General features: G+C 41.5%; 1 protein-coding gene across 1 annotated transcript; it reads right to left on the bottom strand.

Moving 5' to 3' along the window:
* Window positions 1–1,209: 1,209 nt before the first annotated feature.
* On the bottom strand, window positions 1,210–23,657 carry tdrd6 (tudor domain containing 6). Its single transcript, XM_039780994.1, has 19 exons — window positions 23,313–23,657; window positions 20,448–20,526; window positions 11,878–17,494; window positions 11,567–11,643; window positions 11,371–11,451; window positions 11,179–11,224; window positions 10,892–10,971; window positions 10,650–10,704; window positions 10,346–10,413; window positions 9,781–10,249; window positions 9,545–9,618; window positions 8,673–8,730; window positions 6,069–6,130; window positions 5,559–5,634; window positions 5,365–5,417; window positions 5,213–5,276; window positions 4,899–4,966; window positions 3,182–3,239; window positions 1,210–1,773 (listed from the first exon to the last, which is right to left on the bottom strand). The coding sequence occupies exons 3-19, from the start codon at window positions 17,462–17,464 to the stop codon at window positions 1,682–1,684; spliced, it is 7,068 nt and encodes a 2,355-aa protein (XP_039636928.1). The 5' UTR covers window positions 17,465–17,494; window positions 20,448–20,526; window positions 23,313–23,657; the 3' UTR covers window positions 1,210–1,681.
* Between the last annotated feature and the right edge of the window lie 1,426 nt (window positions 23,658–25,083).

Below are 25,083 nucleotides of genomic sequence, written 5' to 3'. Positions count from 1 at the left end.
AACGTCTACAATACGAGTGATCTTCGGAGTGATCTTCCCCATTCGATTGCTCCATTGACGTTTCAGTAAATGCTTGTATAAAAAAGGCTTTAAGCCTGGAACCAAGCCAACCAGCTCCAAGATAAATAGTGACCATAAGACATTTGATTCGGCAAAAAAAAGACCGACAATCTACTTCAGTGGTAGCAGTTCACTAGCCGCTGCAAGTACTTTAAACAGTCCCATGTTAACGGCGAGTTTCACCAACTGGACGTTGCTGTTACGCTTAGGATTGTGGGTAGTGTAGTACTTGATATACGGACTTGTGGCTTCTACAGGGGTTATAAACCATTTCACAACATCCTAACTGATGGTAAATCTACTTCGGATGGTTTAGACATTATGGCTAATAATCAAAATCCTTATGGAGAAAATGAATGGGATTTTTACATCCAGAACTACACTGTTAAGCTCTATTGAAAAAGTTTGCTGTGTACCAAATCTCTTCATTCAGGGGACAATCAACAAACTGTACACTTTTCGCCCCCAAACAACCACCAGGCAGTAGGGTTGGGCATCAAGAACAGATTCCTATTTGGAATTGTTTCATAAATGTCCTGTGGAATCCTTCGGAAGATTTGGTTGCAAATCTGATCATAGGTTCCAAATTTAACATGCGCAAGTTTTGGTTTCCCTAACCGTGGCCAGACGCTTGAGTTTCAGCCGTGGAGCACAGTAAGCGTTTTTCAAACCGTCTTCAATGAAACAAAGCCAACTTAACACTCTAGTCCTGATCCAACTACTGAAATCTGACAAAATAACATTCTTCAGCAGGACAGAGTACATACGGTCATTGGGGCCACAGGTACCAGACCTCAAACCAAACCTGACATCCTCGTCATAAGACACTGGGATGGTTTCAACGTGTGGCAATGTGGATTTTCAAATTCTGCAAACAATGCAAGTTGTGATTGAAGCAACATTTAACATGTTAAAATGTTGACAGTGTAAATGGAATGTTCATTAAATACCATCATAATTACATTTTTTGTTGTAGAAATACCAGCTGACTAAAACTAGTTATTGGTAGTGATCGTGTTATTTCTTACCAAAATAAAACGCCTAGATGCAACTTTACACATTGTGTCTGACTTTGCCGGTCTAGAGAAAAACTTTACACATTGTGTAAAGTTGAGCTGCACCAAACGAAGAGAAATAACAGGACTCGTGTCCATAAATCTGGAATATTTATTGTGCCAACATAAATATTTCTTAAAGGCATGCATGTATCCACACAAAACTGCATTTCACCAGACAACCATTCAAATCTGCCATTTATAGCTTTTTAAACAAAAGATTCAGTAATTTCCAAAATAATGATGTGGCAGTTAATCACAACAGATCAAGTAACACTGGCTAAGCACGTGGACACTGGCAAACTCGGGAGGTATTACAGCCATTACTGTACAAAGCCACTTTTAACCATAAGGTTGTTTTTCCAACAGGAACAATGAAATGAGCCACTGGGCCGAAGGACAACGATGACCTGCCAGGTCAATCTAAACAAATCAAAACTGCCATTGACGCAGCAAAGGAAAAAAAACTAACAAAAAAACAAACAGAACTTGAACCTGTTGTAACTTAAGGCATATGCAGTTGATAGAATGTTGCCGATAAGGCAAATGAAGGGATCCGAGGGTGGTTACTCCTCTGGCTGCTGCTCAACTAGCACAATATCAGCTGAGTCATCATTGATTATCAGAGAGAGGTGAGTTATCTGTGACAGCTGGGCCTCTATAAGGGGGAGGAAAAAATAAAAAGTTATTTGGTATCAAATGCAACACAAATCACAGATTGGGAAAGCAATCTAGACTGATAATGTCTGCCTTCTCTCCAATATAATGGAACGACATGGCACTTAGCTTGGGTCTCTTTCCAGAAATCATGACCCGGGTTACCACAGACCTGGTTGGTAGCATTTTCATGTTGAACTACTATGTATTTTTTTTTCTTACCAAACTACACCTGCCAACCATATCAGCGCACAGAAGGAAGCACGCTCATGGACGAGAGGCTCGGGGCTAGCTGCTCGAGATTAGTTTATAGCAGAGGTGCCCAAATTCTTTCATATGAAGGGCCAAAAATGGATCTGGATGAAAGGCCATGGGCCAAAAAGTAAATGTTGATTTTATGAGAAAACTTATATTTTATAGAAAATTAACATTGAAAATCTGAAATAAACTTTTGAAACCAACACTGCTCTTTAATCTGCATTTAACTCCCATATTACAGAACGTTTACAGTTATCACTTGCAATGGTGGGAGACATGAGCCCTGACCTTGTTTTTCACAAGTCTTTCAACATTAGGGCTCCAGCTGACTTACTAAATGTTCTTTTATCAGCGTGCCACTGCCTCGATTGCTCCATCTTGACTGGCTGACTCAAAACCAGTGACGTTAGCACGGCTCACAGCATGCGAGGGGGAGTGGGAGAGAGAAGAAATACCCAATTTTTTGTAATTTTTCGTAGATGAAACTTACATGCGTAATTTAATAAGGAAGTTTACCAGCACTGTGCTGAACATTGCTGTAAAACTCAGATGAACTACTTTTTAGCTGCACAAAACGAAGTTCCGTAGTCATTACAGTTAGGAATTTACAGCACTTTCAAAATAAGGAGAATAAGCATGAACATGTCATGGGGGGCCAAAACAAAGGGAGCCAAACTTGGCCCGCGGTCCCTAAATTGGGCAGCCTGGGTTTATAGCTAACCCATACTGCTAGCTAACCTGAGCTAATGTTACAGCTCTGCCGAGACGGACGCCATTAATGTTTACATCTCGTGCTGTCACGCGCCTCAGGTTGCGATTTCTGGAAAGAGACATTGCTTTATCAAGGTGTATTTTTGGTGCTTTGAGCACCACAAGCTAACCTGGTTCCATTATAAAATCGTAGAGAAGGCCAACATCTCTACAGCCGATATCTCCAACACTGGGCAACTCGCAGCAAGACAATCGAGATTAGATTGATAAATAGCAATACAGGAAGAGGAAAAATATGAATTTTTGAGTTTGGGGTTAACTGTCCCTTTTTAATGTATCCCCACTGCTACTTAATGCTTAATTTGTTACTTTTCCTCCAAAGAGTTACATTTCCACCTAAACCGATATGATAAATAGAAATTGTTAAGAGCATCACTTACCAAAACTGTCATCAGCATAAGGGGACATTTCTTCCTCAAGCACACCTTCGCTGAAATCCTGAAAAACCATCAAGAAAATCTGAACTTAGACAATAAGTGTGTTTTGAGGTTCCTGTGGGCATCTGTGTGCACCAGCTCAGACACCGTGTTCTGTACTGACAAAGAATGTTCCGAGGCCTGGATAACACGCCACAGTATCCTGGTTTCTATCGGTATTCTAAGCAGTGTTGCCAATTTGGCAACTTCCCTCGATAGATTTGGCGATTTTTCAGACCCGCTTAGCGACTTTATTTCTAAAACAAAAGCGACTTCAGACCATTAGGGGGAAAGCAGCTCTTCTGCCAACAGCACAGGGTCTCTCTCGCCCTCGCCTCTTGCGCTGCGGGCCGCAGTACATATTGAGTACTGCATACTCAATATGTACACTACTGTTCAACTTACTTTTGTGTGAATAAACAGTGTGCATCTTTTTGGACACACTTGAGCTGTAATTACATCATTGTCTGAGAGGCTCCTTGCTGGTGGGAGACATGTAACCATGGTAACCCGGGCCAAACTCCCCTCTACAGGCATCGCCAGATACAGCCGAAATAACCGGAAAAGGTTAGCAACTATTTCAACGGCCACATGGGACAAAAATCTCAGTTTAAGAGCTGCCCTTGGCCGCTGTCCATTTGTTATGAATGTCTTTACTAGCGCATTGCATTGTGGGATATTTACACCATGTAGTGTCCAGTGTTTGCATACTACTATATTTTATCACGGTGATATGTATGCAATTCACTTTCTATTGTTTTCATACTACGGTTTCGGACATACTAAAAAAAAATCTCACATTCTGTTTTAGCCTACAGAATAGCACCTTAGTATGGAATCTGAGACTCAACCCTTATCCAGGTTTCTTAAACCACGATTGGTGTTTACATGCGCAACACAACCACAATACTCCAAAAACCTGAATAACCCACATAACCAGCATAGTCAAGCGCATATAGACACAATCAAATGTTTGTTTACAATAACTCCCGGGTAGAAAACATTCAAATTTAACGGCGCTGAGCAAACGGGAGCAAGGAACAACCTGATATACTGTCATGTCATTCATCTAAAATGCATGTGAATTGGAGACCTAATTCACCGGTGAGGGCCACAGACTAAAGTAAATGACACCACCCAAACTAACAGTCAGTCTGACCGGCGGTGTTCGGAACTGCCCCCACTGCTAAAAATAAATAAATAATATCCTAAAGGAAACACTGGTAGCTGCAAAGCAATTACTGAAATAACAAATGTAGTTTGCATTTGGCAAACCATCAGGTACTTTCGTGCCTTCCGAATGCTCAGGCGCATTGAGGTGTACTGCGGAGGCTGTGCATCACTGGAGTGAGTGCAAGTCTTGCAAGTTGATGTTTGTTTGACACGTACTGCACGGCTGGCCATGTCACCTGAGGTCCCACACAGCCGATAAAGTGCACTGTGACAAACACCCAACTAAAGCCTGGTTACTAGTATGTCCTCAGTGCCTATTTTACACTATGTAACATCAGTGAGTCTACAGCTACATAATACCCATGACACATACACACCTTTTACCTCCAGACGCCCTCTGTCTACAAGGCAAGTATCAACACACATTTGGACATCAACTCTGGTCTTATATTCAAAGTAATTCAACCACCGAAAGGCATCATATTTTTCTCTGAATGCAAACAGTTACCTCATTTTCATCAGGGGGTGTAGGCACCAGCTGCTCGCTCTCCTCCCTTTTGCCTTCATGCCGTGAGTCTGAAATAAAGAAAAATCAGTATGAGGCTTACAACCCAGCAGAAGATGGGCCGTTTCTGCAGAAAAATAATGTAATTAAATGCACTGCCAAACGTGCATGTCTTTGTGGAAACTGAGATCAGTGTTAACATTTTACAACAACCAAACAATGGGAGTGGACTTATTTTGACATTTGTTTTTTTTTTTGGAAAGGAATTTAATCCCAATGCATTGCTGGCACATTCTGTTGTTCATCGGGTCCGATACCTCTGCAGACGTCCGTCAGACAGATCTCTCCGACAAGACAGGTTACCTCTTCAACCAGGTGACTCTGAAAAGCGATAAAGACAGCATTCCTTTGTCAGTGACGTGACGTTCTGGCGTTTCATTTTAGAATTGCGTTGGTTGATCTCCATTACCAAATCTGGACAGGGAACTGTGTAGGCTTGTGGCTCCGTGCGAGATGGCAGAGCTGCAAACACAGAGGCAGGTGAAACAAATATCCTGTCGCAATGTTTTCAATCAACTGTTAGCCAAAGGTTAAATATACTCTAAAGAAAGCAGAGGGATCCAAGAGGAATCTGACAAACAATTAAAGACGATAGCAACAAACCAAAAAGTTCATCCTCGTGACAAGATGAGCTGTCTTCATGAAGAGATGAGGTCTCGTCTTCAGTCTCAGAGTTATTCTAGAACACAACATATCGCCAATAACAGAGACCGCTGAGTGAAAGAAATCTTCAAAGTAAATCAGACAGCATTCAGGTTGATACACAATAGGTTTTTTTTTTATTATTTTTTTTTATTTTTTTTTTTAAAAAAGGTACCGACCGAATTACGTCGGTACTACCGAGGACCGAATCACTTTAAATCAAACACTGGCAAATTTCGGTACCCCGAGCTCATCTGTCCTCTCCAACATGTTCTAAGTAAACAGGATAAATAGGTCTGGAATTATTTTTACAACTGAAAAAAGGTACCGGAACCAAATTCCATGTACCGGTAACGTACCGGAAGACAAAATAAAAAAAATAATAAGTGAATGGTACCCAACCGTAATACTCAATATTGTTTCAAACTGCTTTAAATATTTCCATTTGACAGAAATTGGGTTGTATCTTACCTGGTTATGTATCGCCTCATCCTGTAGGGCAAAGTCTCCCATTTCTTTCTCTGAGGAAGCTTCTGTGAAGACAATCACCAACAGACTCCATGTCTACTGCACATCATCACACTGTACAGTACGTAACGCAAAAACACAAGACAAACTGCGACTTGTCGGGACCGAGAAGACCAATCGCAGACCGTTCCGTAGACCAGGCTAATGAGAAGCTTTGGAGCTAACGGTTTGTAACTAGGGTTGTGCATCATTTGGATATTAACGATTCTGATTACAATTCCGATTCTTCCTTTCAATTCCGGTTCTTATCGATTCTCGATTCCGATTCTTTGAGGAGTGGAGTTGAAACGGGTCACATGCTTATTTCACAAATAAGAGGAAAGTTTTATTTTTATTCAATGGTGGGTTGCAGTTTGACGGGGCTTTTTCCAATGTAAAATAAAGCCACACTAGAGCACCGCTTACTGTGCTCCATTGCTGCAACACAACAAGCACCTGGCCGCTACGGAAACCAAAACTTGCACATGTAAAATTTGGAACCCAATGATCAGATTTGAAACCAAATCCTCCAAACGATTCCAATAAAGAAACGATTCTGATGGAATCGTAATTTTTGAAACGATTCCAAGTAGAAATCGGTTCTCGATGGCCAACCCTATTTGTAACCAGCGGTCTGTGCCAAGGATGGAAGTTAACTTTTGCCACTGTGGCTGGTGGATTCCAAAATTCTAACAGTCACTTCACTTTTTTTTAACCAGACACTTTTTTTGTTTTTAACCGGCAAGTGGGTAACTGCATGTGAAAAATAATACAAGATCTACAATACTCAAGCATGTTTATTTCATAAAGCTATAGTGCGCGGTTTCTGTCGCCCCCATGAGGAATACTAAGTAATGACAACAAAATTGTCGGTGCGTCCACATGATACAAGCCTTCCATGACCGTGCACCACCCCCGCTGTTGCTAAAAGCCAAGAAGGACACGGAGGATTAAAAAACAAAACAAAAAAAAAAACACTGTTAATGCACAGGAAAGTTTGCCATTGATCAGTGGCATTACAACTTAAAGTCCCACTCCAGACACATTTTAAAGTATGTAAACTACTCTGGTGTGATCAATATTTTTTTCCACATGGTTTACCCACATAAAAAGTAAAATAAAAGTCTGAAATGGGCTGGAAGCACATCTACCCTTTTGTCGCGATTGAGCAATTCTGGATCTGGCCTGGCCCCGCCGACCTTGCTCACGCTTGGTTAAGACTTGTTCGGTGACATTATAGCATCTACCTCAGGCTGACCAGTAAAGGAGCAGCGCACGTTTAGAGGACTACAAACATTGGAGACTCAGCCATGGCTTGTCATGTTTGAGCCTCACGCCAGGTTCAGTCAGGAGGCGGCAGAGTCATGTGGCGACACGGCCACCTGCACGGGCGGCTGGGAGCTTGCGGTCTGCAACTTTAGGGTATCCCGTCTGACACCTGACTAGGGTTGGGTATCGTTTGGTTTTTTTTCGATTCCAGTGCTAAATCGAAACTTTTAAAACGGTGCCGGTGCCTAAACGGTGCCTGAACCGGTACTTTTCAATAAAGTAAAAAAAATAAAAATAAGAAAAAAAAATAAGGGTAGTAAACAACAGTCAGTGACTTTTTTATTGCTAAGGCCATGGTCAAAATTAAAGATTTAATAATAATGTAATAACTATAACAATAACTTATTTCACCAGTAAATTGCTGTTGAACCCCAGATGGGAAAAGGGTATTTTACAATTACTGTGAATGCACCACGAGGCAACCTGTTTTAAGTGAATGCACCGTCTGTGTTTAATTCCGACAACGGCAGCTGCAAGTGAACGCACCGTCTGTGTTGTTTAATTCCGACAACGGCAGCTGCGAGTGAACGCACCGTGTGTGTTGTTTAATTCCGACCATATAAACATACTGTATATCTATGAATTGCGACAACGGCAGCAGCTGCTGCGCTGCAGTGCAGACTGTTACATCCCGCTGTTGAAGTCCTCCACAGTGAAATACAGTCACACTTTACACTGTTTAACGTTAGCTGTCAGCATTTTACCGGTGTTTAATCCAGCTGCTAGCTAAAGGTAGGCTAACGTTACATGCTGTCAGGTGTAGTGTAAAGTCAAGCACCGAAATGAGGCACCGAAACTTTCGTTCTTATTTCGGTCTCGTTACTACCGTTTACGTCGGCACCGGTTCCCTATTGGAACCGAGTTTCGGTACCCAACCCTACACCTGACGCGTGCTGACTACATAACAAACAGAAATTGTCGGGCTGGTCTCGTCGTGAGCTAACCAATGAAGGTGTGTCTCCTCTAAAAGTGTCCGAGTGAAACTTCCATTTCCCCGCCACCATGGTAAATTCACCCACCACTGCACAATATCCCCCGCATTTGGCAGGTGCCAATTTCCATCCCTGGTCTGTGTAAATGTCCAGTGGCAAATGGATAAGACACACTCACTTTTATAATAACTTCAAATTGTAACAAATTGTAATATTTTGGCATATTAACCTTTTAACCAAAGCCTGCAGTAGTTGTTATTGACCATCTTTATGGTGTGTTATGCATGTTGTGTTAGAAATGACTCACCAATTATTTGTTCATGAAGAAGCACCCTACAAGGAAGCGGCAACGATTCATTCTGGACCTACAATTTAAGAAATAGCATTTTTTTTTTTTATGTAAAGAAACACAATTTCAGACAATCGAATTAACCGTATTAGAGGCTTTTATTCCCAGTTCACATGCTTTCCCGTTAATACAACCTCCAAACTTGTTTACCTTTTGTCTTGATAAATTCAGTATTATGTACTGTATATTTCCACAGCACCACCTGTCAGTGTAACAGAATCATGTCATACTCAGTCTCTCTTCTTTAACTAAAATGGAGTTTTCATACACAAATTCATTCCAGTCCTTTTCCGTGTTTCTTGATCAAATTGTCTTTGTTTCTCAAGTTACAATGAATGCAACTCAATACTAGCAGATTTTACGCATTAAGTATCCCAGTCTTCCCGTAATTGAAAAAGTGGAAAACCAGAAGATGAAACCGGTATTCTCCCACACATTGTTTTTTTGGGCTGTTTAATCAACCAGCCTTTAATGTTCATGGTGGCCACAGTTACTTGAATGCTGTCTTTTATATGGTCATTTGCGGTATCCCCTGTGACTAGATTGATAGGGCGTTTTCACATTAGGTACAATTGATTAGTACCGTGCCTGAGTTTTAAATTTAGCTTGTTTCATAACTGGTTAAAAAGTCCTTTGTAGTCACATTAAATAGTGGTCCACTTTTGTGTTTTGGTACAGTTGGTTTTCACACCAGGCCCGGGTCCCCTGATGTGAAGTCGCCCTTAAGTTTCAAATGACGCCTGTGTTCTACCCACCCTGAGCTCCAACTACACCACAAAGCCTGAAAGCCAGTATAAAAGCAATGCAGATGACGTTTTGAAGCCAATTACCATTTCCTCTACTGTCGTACTGCTGAGATATCTGGCACGAGTGACTTTGTCATCACCACTTGGCTCATTTGGATCTGCAGTGCAAAGAAAAAAAAAAAAAAAAGCCAAACTAGTGATAACACAGCGCATGCAAAGAAATGATGCTGCATCCACTGCCAACTACTATAAATGGTTATCACATTGCATGCCTGGCACATTGTTATGCTGTTCATTCATAAGCCACTGAAATCTGATACCTGTGCAGATGTCTGTCAAACAGGCCTCTTCAACAGAGCACAGGACCTCTTCTTCAACAGAGCACAGGACCTCTTCTTCAACAGAGCACGGGACCTCTTCTTCAACAGCACAGGTCACCGCTTCTTCAACAGCACAGGTCACCGCTTCTTCAACTGTACACGAGACCTTTCCTTCAACTGTACACGGGACCTCTCCTTCAACAGAAGAAGTCACTGCTTCAACAGAACAGGTCACCGCTTCTTCAACATCACACGGGACATCTACTTCAACTGCACACAGGACCTCTTCTTCAACAGAACACCTGACTACTACTTCAACAGAACACGGGACCTCTTCTTCAACATCACACGGGACATCTACTTCAACTGCACACAGGACCTCTTCTTCAACTGCACACGGGACCTCTTCTTCAACAGAACACCTGACTACTACTTCAACAGAACACGGGACCTCTTCAACCCCGTCTCCCTGAGCAGCCATAACGACATTTGTCAACATGTCAGAATTTATTTTTAATTTTTTTTGCAGTTTGATTTTAGAATTTTTTGGATTCAAATCTTTTACCGAATCTTGAGAGGGAGCCGTGCAGGTCTGCGGCTCACTCTCTGCTGTGTCAGAGTCAGCTAGCAGGGCTGGAGATACAAAGACAGATTTTTTAGATAAGCAACTAATGTGTCAACTGAAGACTAGAAATTACCACTACTACCATTGTGTTTTACACTACTTGCTTAACCATTTGTTCAAAACGTGGCTCATGTTTGCCTTGTTCCATTTGTATTGCACACACACACAGTATGTACACATTGATGCTAAATCAAAATAAAAGCAACAATTCAATGTGTCAAACAATGACATAACGTCATTAAACCTGAATATGTATCCTGGCGATGAGCCAAGGTCTCCTCTCCAGTCATCAAGTCATTCTAGAACAGAACATATTATCCATCACTGACATGCACACTATGTCAATGAGTCTTGTAAAACGGTCATACAGTACACTGGTACGCTAACTAGTCATCTTTACAGACTATGGTTATTTACTCTGCACAAGAAGAACAAAAAGTAAAAGGAAGAACCACCATCCAAAATACTGTATTTCCATAACATTACCTCAGCATGTGTGGTAACACATGGCAGCTCTTCCTTTGGGACATCATCTCCACTGTCAATTTCCTGCTCTGTAGGAGCATCTATGAAGATAATCACAAAATACAGTAATTAAAGAACACAAGGTATAACACACAACACTGATTTTAGCCATTTAAATGTATTTTCACCTTCAATACCATACCCTTTGTTGAATGTGACTACTTATAGCTTGCCTTAAAAAATAAAATACAGATGGTTTAAAAAGCCTAAGCCTACAATGTGCATGGTTAGAATATGGTATGCCTCACCCAACGCAGGAAGCACACAGGAAGGCAGCACCAATTCTGTCTGATTCTGCAAGATAAATAAACACACAAGTAAAACCAAGAAATTCAAAAATGACGTCCATCGGAAAAGAAAAAAATAAGTAGGCTTATTTATTTCTTAGGCAAAGTGTCCTTTTATGCACAGTGTGTAGCAATACAAACAATTGCATGTACCTGATGCAAGTCGTCAGAAATGTTACCATGGGTCTCAGGCAGATCAATGTTCTCCCTGCGACGAAGAGCTTCACGGGAAACCTTTGGAAGAACGCGTAGCCAAATTAGATTTCATCAAGTCTGTTTACCCATATGTACTCAAGTATACCTTCACACCAACATATTATTTGCGAAAGTCATTGTCAACACAATTTACCATTTTCACTGTTGTACTGGTAAAATATGTATCCCTTGCTAAGGTAACCACGCTGTCATCTCTTTCCTCAGTCAGATCTAGAAAGGCAAAGAAAAAAAAAAAAGAGAATTTTTTGTTGAAAATTATTAACTTCACACAATCCCTGACCACAGCTTGACAACACGTGACCATCAGTGGTGAGTTGACCCAATTGATTTACAAGGTTACTTCCCATATTAACATACTTATTTATCCATTTGCTTATTTACTTTTAGCTGCTTATTTAAATCATAAACAAAAAAGGTAAAAGGAGGAATTAATGTGTTGCTTACCAGAAAAATGTATGACGTCAAAGCTGCTTTCCATGCTGGAGGTATTAACCTCCCCAAGCAGAGACTCATCGAATGGAGAACTCAAGTCATCTGGCCCTATTATGTCCATCAGTGAAAAGCCCTCCTCTTCGGTGCCTCTTTCAGTTTCCACTGCACTCTTGTCACAGCCCGAGATCAAAACACTTTGGTCACCTTTGTCAGTAAGTGGAGGAAACATGGCTTCATCTATGCCACTATCACATGGCAAAACACCTGCGTGGGTGTCCGCAAACTCAGCAGTGCTCCGCTCTTCACTGTTGTCTCTCTGAGGGTGAATGCAAGCATCAGCGGTATCCATGTCTTGGCCTTCGGGACACTCGAGGGCATCCTCGGATGGTGCAGTCTCTGCCACTGTTGAGTCACGCTGCCGTGGCGTTTCGTACGAAGTGGTCGGTCCAACTGCACCAGGTTCGTTTTCCCTCGTGGAGCTCTTCCACCAGGTTTTCAGTGCTTCATTTAGAACCTGGCCCTCACATTCCATCAGCACAAGGCATTTGAAGTTTCCTTCTGCTCTTGAGACTCTGGTGACAGTCAGCTGTAACGCTTTGTCTGCTGTGAGCGCTGACAACTCATCTACCACTCCACTGTCCCAGGATCCATGTGACGCATCAAAGTTTTCAAGCTCGCACAAAAATGCCTGTTGAGGACTTTCCATCAGGCCAGGGGGCATTTCTCTCACATTTGTAACGTTGACTTGGGACTTGTTTCCATAGTCTACAAAGAGAACAGACAGCTCATCTCCATCTTTGTCGATGACCTCTGCACGGTACCAAAAATCGTCGTCTGAAAAGAGAGCAATGCATGGGCTGCCGGGGGAGAGCGAGCCTGGGTCAATAGGTTTGTGATCGGCTTCATCTCCCACTTCTGAGACACTTGAAGTTATCTGTTCAAGCTCTTCAGAGTGCGCAGGCTGACACCAAAAGGTCTGATAATCATTTATAGCTGTGATGTAGACCTCCAACTTCTGTCCCACCAAAAACTCTTGTTGGTGGTAACACACAGAGCAAGGGTTATGCAACAATTTCTCTGAGTTCTCTGGCACATTCCTGGTGTCAGAGTTCTGGCCAGGTTTTTCCTCAACTTGTTCAAATTTTTCTGGGGCAGTTTCAAAACCATTAGTTGAGCATTTAGTAGGTGCCTTACACTTGACAGTCTCACCACCGTCTTCAAGACTGACTTCCCACACAGATCCTGACTGCCTGATAAACTGGCATTTGAGCACCTTTTCTCCCCCAACGCCGAGGTCTTCTTTGAAAGCTGACACCACTTCTGGGTCAAGCAATTGCTCTTTTCCAAGACCTGCAGCCTCGCTCAGCATACAGTGTGTGCTGTACATGGGAAGTTGCAAGAAAGTCTTTTGGAGTCGGCCTATCTTGGAAATTGGCATCTCTGCCGTATTTCCGAAATCCACAAACTCGACGAGAACCATTGTTTTGCCGTGGATCTCTTTGACAACCGCTCGGTACCAAGAGGAATCATCTGCAAACTCCGCTTGAACAAGGTCACCGGGTCGCAAGTCTTTGACGTCGTTGGTTTGTGGGGTGGATTCGGGATCATTTAGAGTTTCCACAAGGGAGAATATTTCATCCTCCTCTCTGACAAGTTGCACATAAAAACTCAAAGGGCTGTTGCAGTGCGAGACATAAACCTCTGCTTCCATATCCGATGTGATAGATTTTGATGGCAGGTCTGCAAGTTTAGGGAATTTTTCAGCATTGCTTTCCGTGTGGGACTCTGTGCCAGGTGATTTGGACTTGATGAGCGGTTTTGTTTGTGTAGAAAGACTCTCTTTTCCTGGTGAGATAAAGGCACCGGTCAGCGTAGAACCATTTCCTGTATTAATTGGTGTCGCTCTACATGACTGCCTTTGGTGTGGAGGTTTGTAAAGCTCCAACGGAGCGTTGCGTAAAGGCTTTGGGGCTGACTGCAGATTCATGTCGGCATTCCTCATTCGACGCGCTGCTTTTGGGGCGCAGACGTTTTTCTTGATAGGGTGATCTTCCATTTCTTTAGTTTGCTGTGGGACAACTTTTGGAGTCTGTTGTGTATGATTTGCTGGAGCCTCAAGTGCTCTCCAACCATGGTGGACAACCTTGTCTTCGGTGTGCATCTCTATCCCAAACAACTTTTTGATCTTTGAATTAACCTGAGTGTTTCCCTGATAGAGTTCAACCAGCAGTTTCCCATCAGGTTCTCGGGCCACTATTAGTGCTCGAAATGTACCTTCTGTAGAACTCGTCTCAAACCAGCTGTTCGCTTCCCTGGGAACATTGGCAGGGACATCAGAGAGACTACACACAACTGCTTGCACAGGCACAGACATGATATCATTAGCTTCTCTGGGAACTGGAAGCAAGTCAGATTTTTGCACCTCAAGGGTGTCACCATAATCCACAAAGTGAACCAGAATCGCTGGCTTTGTGGCCTTGATCTGTCCCCGGTACCACTTCCCATCAGTGTACTTTGCAAAGCACAAAGTGCCAAAGACTGTCGGGAGCTTTACATTTTGAAGCTGATGACAGAGATTTCTCACTTTGATATTTAGATCTTTTATCACATCAGCATTCCTCTCGAGCTGGCAGTAGAACTGACTAACCGTGTTCACACATGTCACTGTGACTGGTTCCTCGGTTCCAACTTTGACGTTGTGTGTTGAGAAATAGTATGTGTCCAGACGGAAAGATGGCCCAGCAGCTTTCTTGGGAGGTGCACTTTTGAATAGATTGGCCATAGTGGTGCAGATACTCTCGAAGGGAGTTTCTAGATCCACAATGTTGAAAACAATCTTCTGCTCACTGTACATGACAGCATATATGGTGCACTTTAAACTCACCAAGTTGGATGCCGCCATTTCCACAAAGCTCTGGAACTTTGCTATTGCTTCTTCATTCCACTCATGTATGGCAGACGTGGGGTCAACAGGGTTTAAGAGACTGCAACGAAGAGATTGGGCATGCAGAGCGAGGAATTGTGGGCTGATCCTCCTCAGGTCAGAGATGGCGACTGTCTCCGTCTGGCCGTAGTCAACAAACAACACATCCGCATCAGGCGTTTTGCGTTTCTGAATAACAAGGGCCCTGTACCACATACCATTGTCAGGGTGGCGAGCAACACAAGCGTTTTCCAAAAGGGGCTGAAACTCAGTGCCTGCATAATGAGCCTGTATGTCTTGCATGAGTAATTTCAAGCGCCCTGCATTTTGTACTAGTTGGCACCAGAAGTCATTTGGGCTTTTGACGTGGGACACACAGACATCAAGGACGCTTCCGATGGGAAACATGTGCTGCTTGTATATAGGAATTTGTTCAGTACTGGCAGGGCCAACTGTGTTTAGGGCTTGTAAAGGCATTAGTTTGTTCCTGTGTACACCTAAAAGCCTGGCATCTGGGAGTTGTGGTGGAATAGCAGGTTGCGTGGTCATTTGAGCTATGGGTTGTCTCTGTGTTTCAGCCCTTTCAGCAAGGCTAGAACTACACATCAGCGTACTAAGATCTTTTTCTCCCTGAGCTTGAGGGTCTGTTAGTTGGACAACATAGCCTTTGTTGTCTTTTGCCATCACGTGTACAGTTAGTTCTTTATCAGTAACGGCTTTGATGAAAAACTCGCAGGCACTTTGATTCCATCTGCCATCTTTCGGCCTGACACCAGCCAGGGTGCATTTCAGTGCAAGAGATGGCAGCTTTTTGAACTCGTCAAAGAGGGTCTTGACGTCACTCCTGTCAACCACTTCAGTGTTTCCATAATCAACAAAGAACACCTTGACTTTTGTCTCACCAACTTCAACCACAGTTGCTCTATAGAACTCACCATCGGCTGCCTTGGCAGCACAGTAGAGCCCAACAGTTGGATTTCTCACCAGATTTGTAGTAAATGAATCTTTGTATAGATGGTACATGCTATCCATCAGTTGATCCAACTCATTTGCATAGTTCTGTGTTTGGATCCAAAACTGTGATGGGTCAGATACGTGCGGAACAACTGCCACATGCGATGAACTGAGAGCAAGGTCTTCAGCTGGCAACTTTCCTACTATGCCTTTCCCTTCTTTTTCCTCTGCATCCTTTCCAGGAGTTAGCACCTTTCTTTGATTTCCTTCTTGCTGAGCTGGATGCTGATGGCTGTATGCAGTGCGATGGATGGCATAATCTCCAAGTGTTTTTTCACTCTCCGGCTGAGGCGAACGCTGTTGGCTGTATGCAGTGTTACAGATGGCATAATCTCCATGTGTTTTTTTACTCTCCAGTAAACAGCTCTCCTTGGAACCAAACAAGCGGTTAATGTTTGTGTTTTCATCCCCATAAAGAGTGACATAGTGAACGCCCTCAAAGATGCTTTGGTACTCAAATTTGGCAATCACTGTCTTCTGCAGGAGAAGGGCCCTGAGATGGTCAATCTGGCTGGCAGTCCATCCAACCCCTTTGTCAAGGATTCCATGGAGGGAACAGACATAAGTCACAACGGGCATCCTGAAGAACTCTGCAGCCAGTGGTCTTACACTCTCCACTTGAACAAGCGCTTTTGTTCCATAGTCAACGTGCAACACTTCCACCACATTGTTGGTTGGGAATACCTGCTGTAGAACAGAGCGGTACCACCTGCCATCACTTCCTCTTGCAGCACACGGAGAACCAATCATTTCGGGACTTACAATGCAATTGGTTATTCTGCCCTCACAGCACTGTGTGATTAGCCCTGAGAGTTTCTTCAACTCCAGCGAAAAGACCTTCAACTGACAAAAGATCCGCTGAGGATTTGTCACTTCTGTGACTATGACGGTCTCCACAGTTCCTGCTGGCAGCTCAGGGTACATGAAGACCTCTTTCTTGTGAAGTCGCTCACCTGCTCCAGCGGAGATCCAAGTCTCTGGAGCCACTTCAGCCCCACTGTTGGACTGCAGCGACCTAAGAACAAAGTCATGAAACACATCTGGAGACAGCTTCCTGGCAATTCCCATCTCATACATTTGTTTGGATATGCAAGGGATGTGCAGGAGAAGTGTTCTGTGCGCCACCAGTACATCTTGCACATGTGCCTTCACAGACTTCCCGGAGAGAGATTTCAGAAATTCGAGAGCCATAGGAGACCATCTGTTCTCAGGCGAGACTGGCAACACATTAGCTAGCACACAAAATTCCACTTCGGGTGGCAGGTGGAAGTGCTTCTTGTTACCCCAGGCAAGCTTACTTGTGGTGGTGCTCCATGTCTTTCCTTTGTCGATAAGGAACACACTGTATTTCGAGCCATTTGTTGAGACTATGCGGGACCTGTACCAAGTACCATCAATCTGAACCAAGCACTGATCACCAGGATTTCCTTCAAACTCTTGAAATGTTTTTCCAGGCGACTGAATGTCTTTGGCAAGGCACTCATAATCTGCTGTCCTCTCCTGGCAAAATGTTCCCCAAAACTCCACAAGCGCACAATGGGGATGCAAGTGAAACCTGGTTATGAGAATTGTTACATCTGACCCATGTGTAGGGAGTCCTTGGACTGAAGACATTTTGGCAATTTCATGAATTCCAGCTTCCCATGATTTGTCACCTCTCATCAACACAGACGTTTGAGCACTGAATGTTATCTGGAAAACATACACACACACACACAAAAAAAACACACACACACATTGAACACAACATAGCCACTCACTACTAGAATTATTGTTCACCTGCATTTTAAAAGACTAGAATTAGGGATGCAAACCATTTTCCTTATTAATCTGCTAATTTCCCCACAATAAAATCATTTGATCAATAAAATTACAATTTCATAAATACAAAATTATGACAATTCATTGTTTTATCTAAGCAACATTCCAAAAGATATTTAGTTTACCATCACATAGGACAAAAAAGCAACACATTTGATAAAAGTGTCAGATATTTTTGCTACAACAATTATTAAGAATTGACTATTGTTTAATCAATTTATTGTTCAGCTCTTCTCACAAAAGCTATTTTAGCACTTGAAAGGCATTTTTGAATGCATGTAACTGTTATTATAAACCCCTTTATCTCTCAGTCCATTACTATTCCTAAAATGGGTTCATTAATCATTTAGTGCAGGGGTCTTCAATGTTTTTTAAGCCAAAGACCCCTTAACTGAAAGAGAGACGGAGCAAGGACCTCCCTACTAAAGTGTAGGGTGGCCTAAAGCCTTTTGCATAGAATACTTAGCTATTACAGTAAAATATCCTAATAATTGTCGTCATTATTTTATAAATCATGTTTTAATGTGGCACAGTAAATCCTTAAGATTAACTGTATCTGATATCTCAGTGACTATCTTACCCATAGGCCAGTAAGCCGCGGGGATTTGAATTTACTAATAATATGTTTGATTCACGTTAAGATATTTTTAATTTTCAAAAAAAAAAATATTTGGAGCCCCCCCTGCATTGACTTTGAGGACCCCCTGTTGAAGATCCCTGATTTAGTGAGTTATGGGTGTGGTATAAAAAGAAAATATAACACGGCCAGTCGCCTAGCAACGCATATTGTTTAAACGTCTTTTGACAAGGCGGCTGCCATATCACAAGTTAGATTTGGACATGAGTGAGGGAGATTCTGATCAGGGAGAGATCAATGACCCGTCATTTTCATCAGATGAGGAATCTTCATATGAGGATAAGGAGCGCCCAGCTCACCCGTACCATCACAGCGCACCAGCCTTCTGACGCTGATGTAACCGGTGCCTCAGTCACGGTCAAGCAACGTTACACATCCTAGTTAAGACTAAAATCAGTACAACCTAATAGGGCTAAAACGATTTCTCGAGTAACTCGAATAATTCGATTACTAAAAAAACCTTGAAGCAAAATGATTTGCCTCAAAGCTTCGTATAATTTAGGTTACCAATGTACAACCCGGTCTCACGGCAGTTTGTGTAAATGTCAACGTTATTCTTAATCTATTGATAAGTGTTCACGGAGACGTTTTTCTCGTTTTGTACGTGTAAATGTCACGTTATTTTCTCGGGGAAAGGACGCCGGGAGGCAGCCGAAAAGGAAGCTCCATAAGCCGGGAGGCGGCCGCGAGCCGGCCTGCTGGGGATGTGCTGGATGAGGCGGCCGGGAGGCGGCCGAAAAGGACGTTCCATAAGCCGGGAGGTGCCCGCGAGTCGGCCGCTGGGGACGCGCCACAATAATGGGATGGCGGAGGTTGGGTTTAGGAAAAACCTTACGGGGAAAGGGCGCCTTAAACGCCGGGAGACGCGCCACAGTAACACGCGGGACAAAACGCCACACGCAGGGACACCATCCCCGGGAAACAAAGCGCCACACTCGGGACACGATCCCTGCTCGCCCGGTGAAAGTCCTGTGTTGTTTGACCCATCCACCACCCCGACCAACCTCCCTACGCAGATTTTGCTCACGCTGTTTCCGCACGGATGATTATTACTGTTGCACACCGGGCTGACGACACATGACATGACGACTGATGGCGCAGATTACAAAATGAAGAAAGAGAGCGTAAATAGTGAGGGGCTAAGAGGAGAGACAGGCTGGAGAAAACGACAGAAAGTGTCCAAAGTTCGGCATCAGTTCAAACGTAATTAAAACGAAAACTCTGTACAGTGTGTCCACTGCAAAATCAAACTAGCTCACCACAGTAATAGCACGACGTCATCAATGCTTCAGCATCTCAACAGAAAACATTGAGTCTAACTTAAACATCCATTTCACGAAGATGACCCGAGAAAAGTAAATCACAGAGTCGTATGGACGATGAAACTACACCAAACACAACAACTACCAAAAACAAAGACAAGGAAATACGTAGTGGTGACCACAATTTGATCTAAAAGAGCTGAGTTGTTGACTATCCCTTCGGAAGAAAAGCTGATTGTTGCGCACCATTTTCTCTCACTCTCTCTCTCTCTCTTCACGGAGAAAACAGCTGATCAACGTAGCATAAGTGTAACAGAGCTGTGTGACATTGTAATCAAATAGATAAATGAAAATAGGTTGAGTATAACTAATATTTACATATAGGCCTATATACAGATCAGCCTCAGGTTGAAACTGAAAGTTAAGTTGCACAACTTAAGATAACATTTATGTATGTTTAATGTACACCTTAGTTTGAGGTTATTGTATTTCAGAAAATGTTTTCTTTAAAAACAATAGTAATATGGCACTTAAATGCACTTAATGTTTAGTTTTTTGAGAGATGATATTGTAAGCAATGTAGGCAATAAAAATGTTGCTTTTCCCGAAAATTAAACCAAACCATTGTATATTATTGCTCTTCAATAAAACAAAAGTATCTTAACCGATTACTCGATTAATCGATGGAATAATCAGCAGAATACTCAATTACTAAAATAATCGATAGCTGCAGCCCTACAACCTAAGCTAAAAGGTTTGAAGTCAATAAACCATAATTAATAAAAGTATAAAAATGGTGTCATAAATAAAATAAACAATCGTACGTGTTTCCGCGACTCCCTTACTGTAACTCAATGAGAATTAATCTCATAAAGATGCAAAAACTATTAAATTTTTGGCCAATGCAAATTCACAAAATACTCACTGTGTCTGTTGTATTTTGAGGTTCACGGACGATGACAGAGCCTGCCCTGATCTTGCTGAGAGCAGATGCAGTGGGAAATCTGAAAACAGGCCCAAAGCACATGTAAAAAAAAAAAAACAGAAACTCACATTGACACACATTGGTTAATCGCATGCATTTAAATACTGACAAGCAATGATGATAATATGCAATAGTATAAAACAAAGTTCAGCCAGAAGCAAACACACTGCAGCAATCTTAATCTTTTCCACAAAAAGTAAATTCCAGTACATTGACATTATAGGATTAAATTCACTTTTAAGAAAGGTTCTATTATGGGTCTCTCTCTCTCATAATAAAGGCCTAAAATGCCTCAAAGAAAAGAATCTTTATTTTGTATAATCGCAATTAAAGCATTAGAGCATTTTTTTTTTATGAGATACGAGAGAACGCCCCACCCGCAGTTGTAAGTCCAGTCGGCTTTCGAACGTTAAAAATCCACAGAAGCACCTTTACAAGTGTTAAAGTAATGTAGTTAGTCCGTCTGTGGTGTAACTTAATGTACTATGGTGCTTTGTTTAATTAGTGAGGTTACCATAAATGGCGCTGTGGAAATGGCCGTCATTCACCAACATTATGCTAACGTAGTTCCACGGGGATTTGTGCTTTTATTTTTCTAATCTGTACAGAACAACTTGTTTTGCTAACTTTCCTAAGGAGTATGACTGTTGATGGTAATTGTTGATTTTGTTTAGATGTGCCAAATTGCAATTATATAAGTGATTATTGGTCGGACTGTTTAGCTAAAGCTATGCTAGTGGCAGCTGTCACTTGTTGCCTTAGACACTCCAAAGATCCTGGGCTGTAGCCATCTAAAATCAGAGAAATTAAAACACTGTTCTTTGTTTATGATTAATGCTTTTTTTTTTATTGACGGGAATAAATGTTCTATGTTCATATAAGCAAAAAGAATGTTTTATGATAATAAAGAGGGATGGTTTACTTCGTAGGCTGTGAACCTGCCTATCTGGGTCACATAACAGTGATATATAACAAAAGATGCATCCTGGCATTCATTTAAACTAATTTGTTTGAAAAAGTAATAAATAAAAATGTATTATTTCACTAATAGACTGATATTGTTAATTGCAATTATTTCTTAGACAATTAATTGTCCAACAAAATTTGGAATTGTTACAGGCCTAGTCCCGCCAACAACACTGACCATCTTTTACTGTGTATCTTAAAGTTTTGTGTTGGAGTTTGTAACATTCCAAAGTCTTAATTTCGACTTAAAGATTTTCATTTTCACTGTAAATGCATATCGGCTCGAAATATCGGTTTCATTAACTAATAATCGGTAACGGCCATGAGGAACCAATATCGGTCTATCCCTACATGACAAATAATCTATGTGTGACTCTTGTCTGCTTAATAATTTAACATCTTTTCTGCCCCTCTCAGTCAGTGCTGTTTCCTGAAGTGTGAAATGGTTGAAATGAGAAGACGCAAGTCACACCCAAAAAAGAACATAGGTTAAAATGTGTATTCTGAAAAGCTTAATATTAACATACACTTCTAAAATCTTAATATATTATATAGTTGAGACTCATGAATTAAAAAAAAAAAAAAAAAAACATACCTATGAAGAACAGAAACGATATATCAATAAGATCACTTATTTGCCTTACTGCCATGAAAAGATTTTTTTGGAAACACCCACATGTGTATCACATCACTAGAAAGCTTTTCACAGTACATTAGGACTCAAATAACGTTAGAGGGCATGCATGGTGTTTGAAATAAAGGCCTCAGTGTTATGCCCCCCACAGAGGACAAATATGCAATGCCAGGCCTCCGGAGGATATCCTTTGGCTAAATTAGAAAAGGACCATATGTTTTATATAGAGAGAAAAAAAATTAGAAAATCAGCGATTTAAAAAAAAAAAAAAAAAAAAAAAAAAAAAAAAGAATTAGTTGGAGGAATATTAGGGAATTGATAGACCAAGCCTTAACTACCCTAATTGAATAGACTACAATTAATTGGTTATACCTAGCTAGCTAGGGGTGTGATGTTGACATCAATGTGGTCTGGTGTCTCTAAAGACCAGCCAGAGGTAATGGTAGTGTTAGCTACGTTATATGTTAACCCTTGTGTTGTCTTCCCGTCAACCTTTTTTTCCGACGTTTTTGACACCTTTTTTCACAGTTTGTTTTTGTTTTTTTCCAACGTTTTAAATAGTTAAATTTTACTTCTACACATTTCCAGCGCTTATTTCTATAGTCCCATATTTTCTGATACAAAACAAAGTTGTAAACGGGTCAATTTGACCCGAAGTCAGCACAAGGATTAAATAGCTAGATGACACCAATTTAGCTACGACAAAGCCTTACAATAAGTGAAAAGTCACACAGCTAGCACAACTACAAATTTGGTTTGAGCTTTTAATGTTAATCGACGGTAACCTTCTCGGCTCACGTTTAATTTATTACATTTAAACATTTTTTTTCCCCAGAACAATACAGCAACAACTCAAAACACAGTTAACTAAATTAACATTGTCACAACAAGGGTACGGGTTTTGTTCAAGGTTAACGTAAGCTAGCTGACGTTACTTTTAGCTAGACGATAACTAACGTTGACATCTTCCATTAGAATAGCTAGCTAGCTAGCTACTTCAGCACCGCAATCTTTGAATCGGTAATAGGCATTGGTAATAGGTAGATGGGTTGAGTTGCAACGGCTAAACTAGCTAGCGAGGACTCTTTCGCAAGTCCGTCATTCGATACAGTGGAGGAGTACTAACTAACTTTGATTAGCACGACGAGTCATTTAGCTACAAATAGCGTTAGCTAACTCGATAGGAGTTGACACAAAAAACTCACCCGTTTTATTTCAGTATATCTTGCCGATTTGTCTTACACTCCCGGCGATGGCAGTAGCACAGGTTTACCGCGTTAACATCCACACAGCCGAGGCGGGGCTGACGTTATCCCAACCGCCTAAAACGTTTCACATTCAACCGTAACGTCAGCAAGCCAATGCTGGTGAAGTTCTAGTGGTTTTGTTCTAATGTACACTGTTGTCACTGGTGAGACACAATTTCAACAAACTCCAAAACAGCAAACCGACGTTAGTGACGGTTAGTCAATAGCTAACCTCAACTAGCTTAGCTCAACACCACGCGCATGCCGTAAAAAAAACTGAACGTTTCCCCCCCCCCTTTTTGTAACCTTGACCCGGAACTGTCTTGTTTTAACGTTACCCCCTCAAGTAAATAGCCTATAATACGTGCATGTCTTACACAAGAAAATCAGTTCCGATAATGCTGCATTAAAATATGATATACAAAACATAACCATATTGTTCATAGATATATTAAAGACATGAAAAGAAACAGGTGTAGGCCTGTCTCTAAATAACCATACCATAGCCTACTGAATGTGTAAGATAATAATGACAACTAAATTCCCAAATCTCCAAAGCCCATGCTGACAGAAAAATATTTATGCCACCAAGCCATGCAGAGGTCTTGACACAGTACATGGAAGCTTGGCTGATCCTGATAGCTAGCAGATCAGTATATTGACCAGACAACTCCCTGTCCAGATCTTATTTTCATTTACCAGTAGCAGATTACAGCTTCTTAACACCACGATCGATCGATAGATAGATACTTTATTGATCCCCAAGGGGAAATTCAAGGTCCCGGTACATACACACACATCACAAACAGGATGACAGAAAGCAAATCCACATGAATAGCATAGACAATAAAATAAAAAAATACTAAATAAAATAAAAAATAAAAATCCACATGACTGTACTAAGGGATGTATAAGCATGAGACGCTTGCAGTGACAGGGCAGGGACTGACCCTGTGATTCAGCACGCATGGTAAGGTGCTCTATGAGAGCATGTGTCATGGTGGTAGTGCAAATAGGTCCAATAGTGCAAGGATAAAGTCTAGAGACCAGCATTAAATATGGACAATATAAGAGAATAATGTAAACATCGTAATATAAAAACTATAGCAGTGCATGGATAAAGTTTGAAAAAATACAGCATTAAATATGGGCATTATTGCATTAAGTATTAAATATGGGCATTATAAGGGAATAAAGTAGACAGTAGGATAGACAGTGGATCAACAGTCAATGTTAGAGGTTTGAAGTAATAGGGTTACAGCCATTGTTCAACTATTAAGTCAGACCTCAGTCCATGCTGGGGGAAGAAGGGAGGGAGGGGTTGTGCATATGGGCTAATATAGCCAGTAAACGGTGTAAGCAGTAAACAGTGGGCCATTAGATATGAGCTCTTCATTTCAACTTGTCATAAGATTCTGTCACACTGCAGCTAATGAAGGTGTCTATCAAAACTGTCCGCTTGACTATTTCCTCCACTGTAAATTTGCTGCTGCTGTGGCCTTATTAGAATACATTCACATAGGCTGAAAAATGTCATTCAGAATAGCAAATGTATGGTAGACTCAATTTAATCACACAAACATATTATATAGATCATATAATTTTTAATAGGTCTTTTTTTAATGTATGGAAGACGCATGGGCACATGATGTAGTATAAAATGCATATCAAAATACAAAATGAGTTACAAATGGCCTAAGAAGTGTCTTTCTCTCTGTCACACACACAT

The sequence above is a fragment of the Perca fluviatilis genome, chromosome 18, assembly GCF_010015445.1.
Source record: "Perca fluviatilis chromosome 18, GENO_Pfluv_1.0, whole genome shotgun sequence".
Lineage (NCBI taxonomy): Eukaryota > Metazoa > Chordata > Actinopteri > Perciformes > Percidae > Perca > Perca fluviatilis.
The sequence above is the reverse complement of the archived record's forward strand: the minus strand, read 5'-3'. Positions and strand labels throughout refer to the sequence as shown.

Excerpts from the sequence above, each read along its gene's own strand:
- tdrd6 (XM_039780994.1), bottom strand. The coding sequence starts at position 17,464 with ATGAGAGGTGACAAATCATGGGAAGCTGGAATTCATGAAATTGCCAAA. Across the intron at positions 5,418-5,558 it reads TCACGAGGATGAACTTTTTG|CTCTGCCATCTCGCACGGAG; the intron begins GTTTGTTGCTAT and ends CTGTGTTTGCAG. Across the intron at positions 1,774-3,181 it reads TTATGCTGATGACAGTTTTG|AGGCCCAGCTGTCACAGATA; the intron begins GTAAGTGATGCT and ends TCCCCCTTATAG.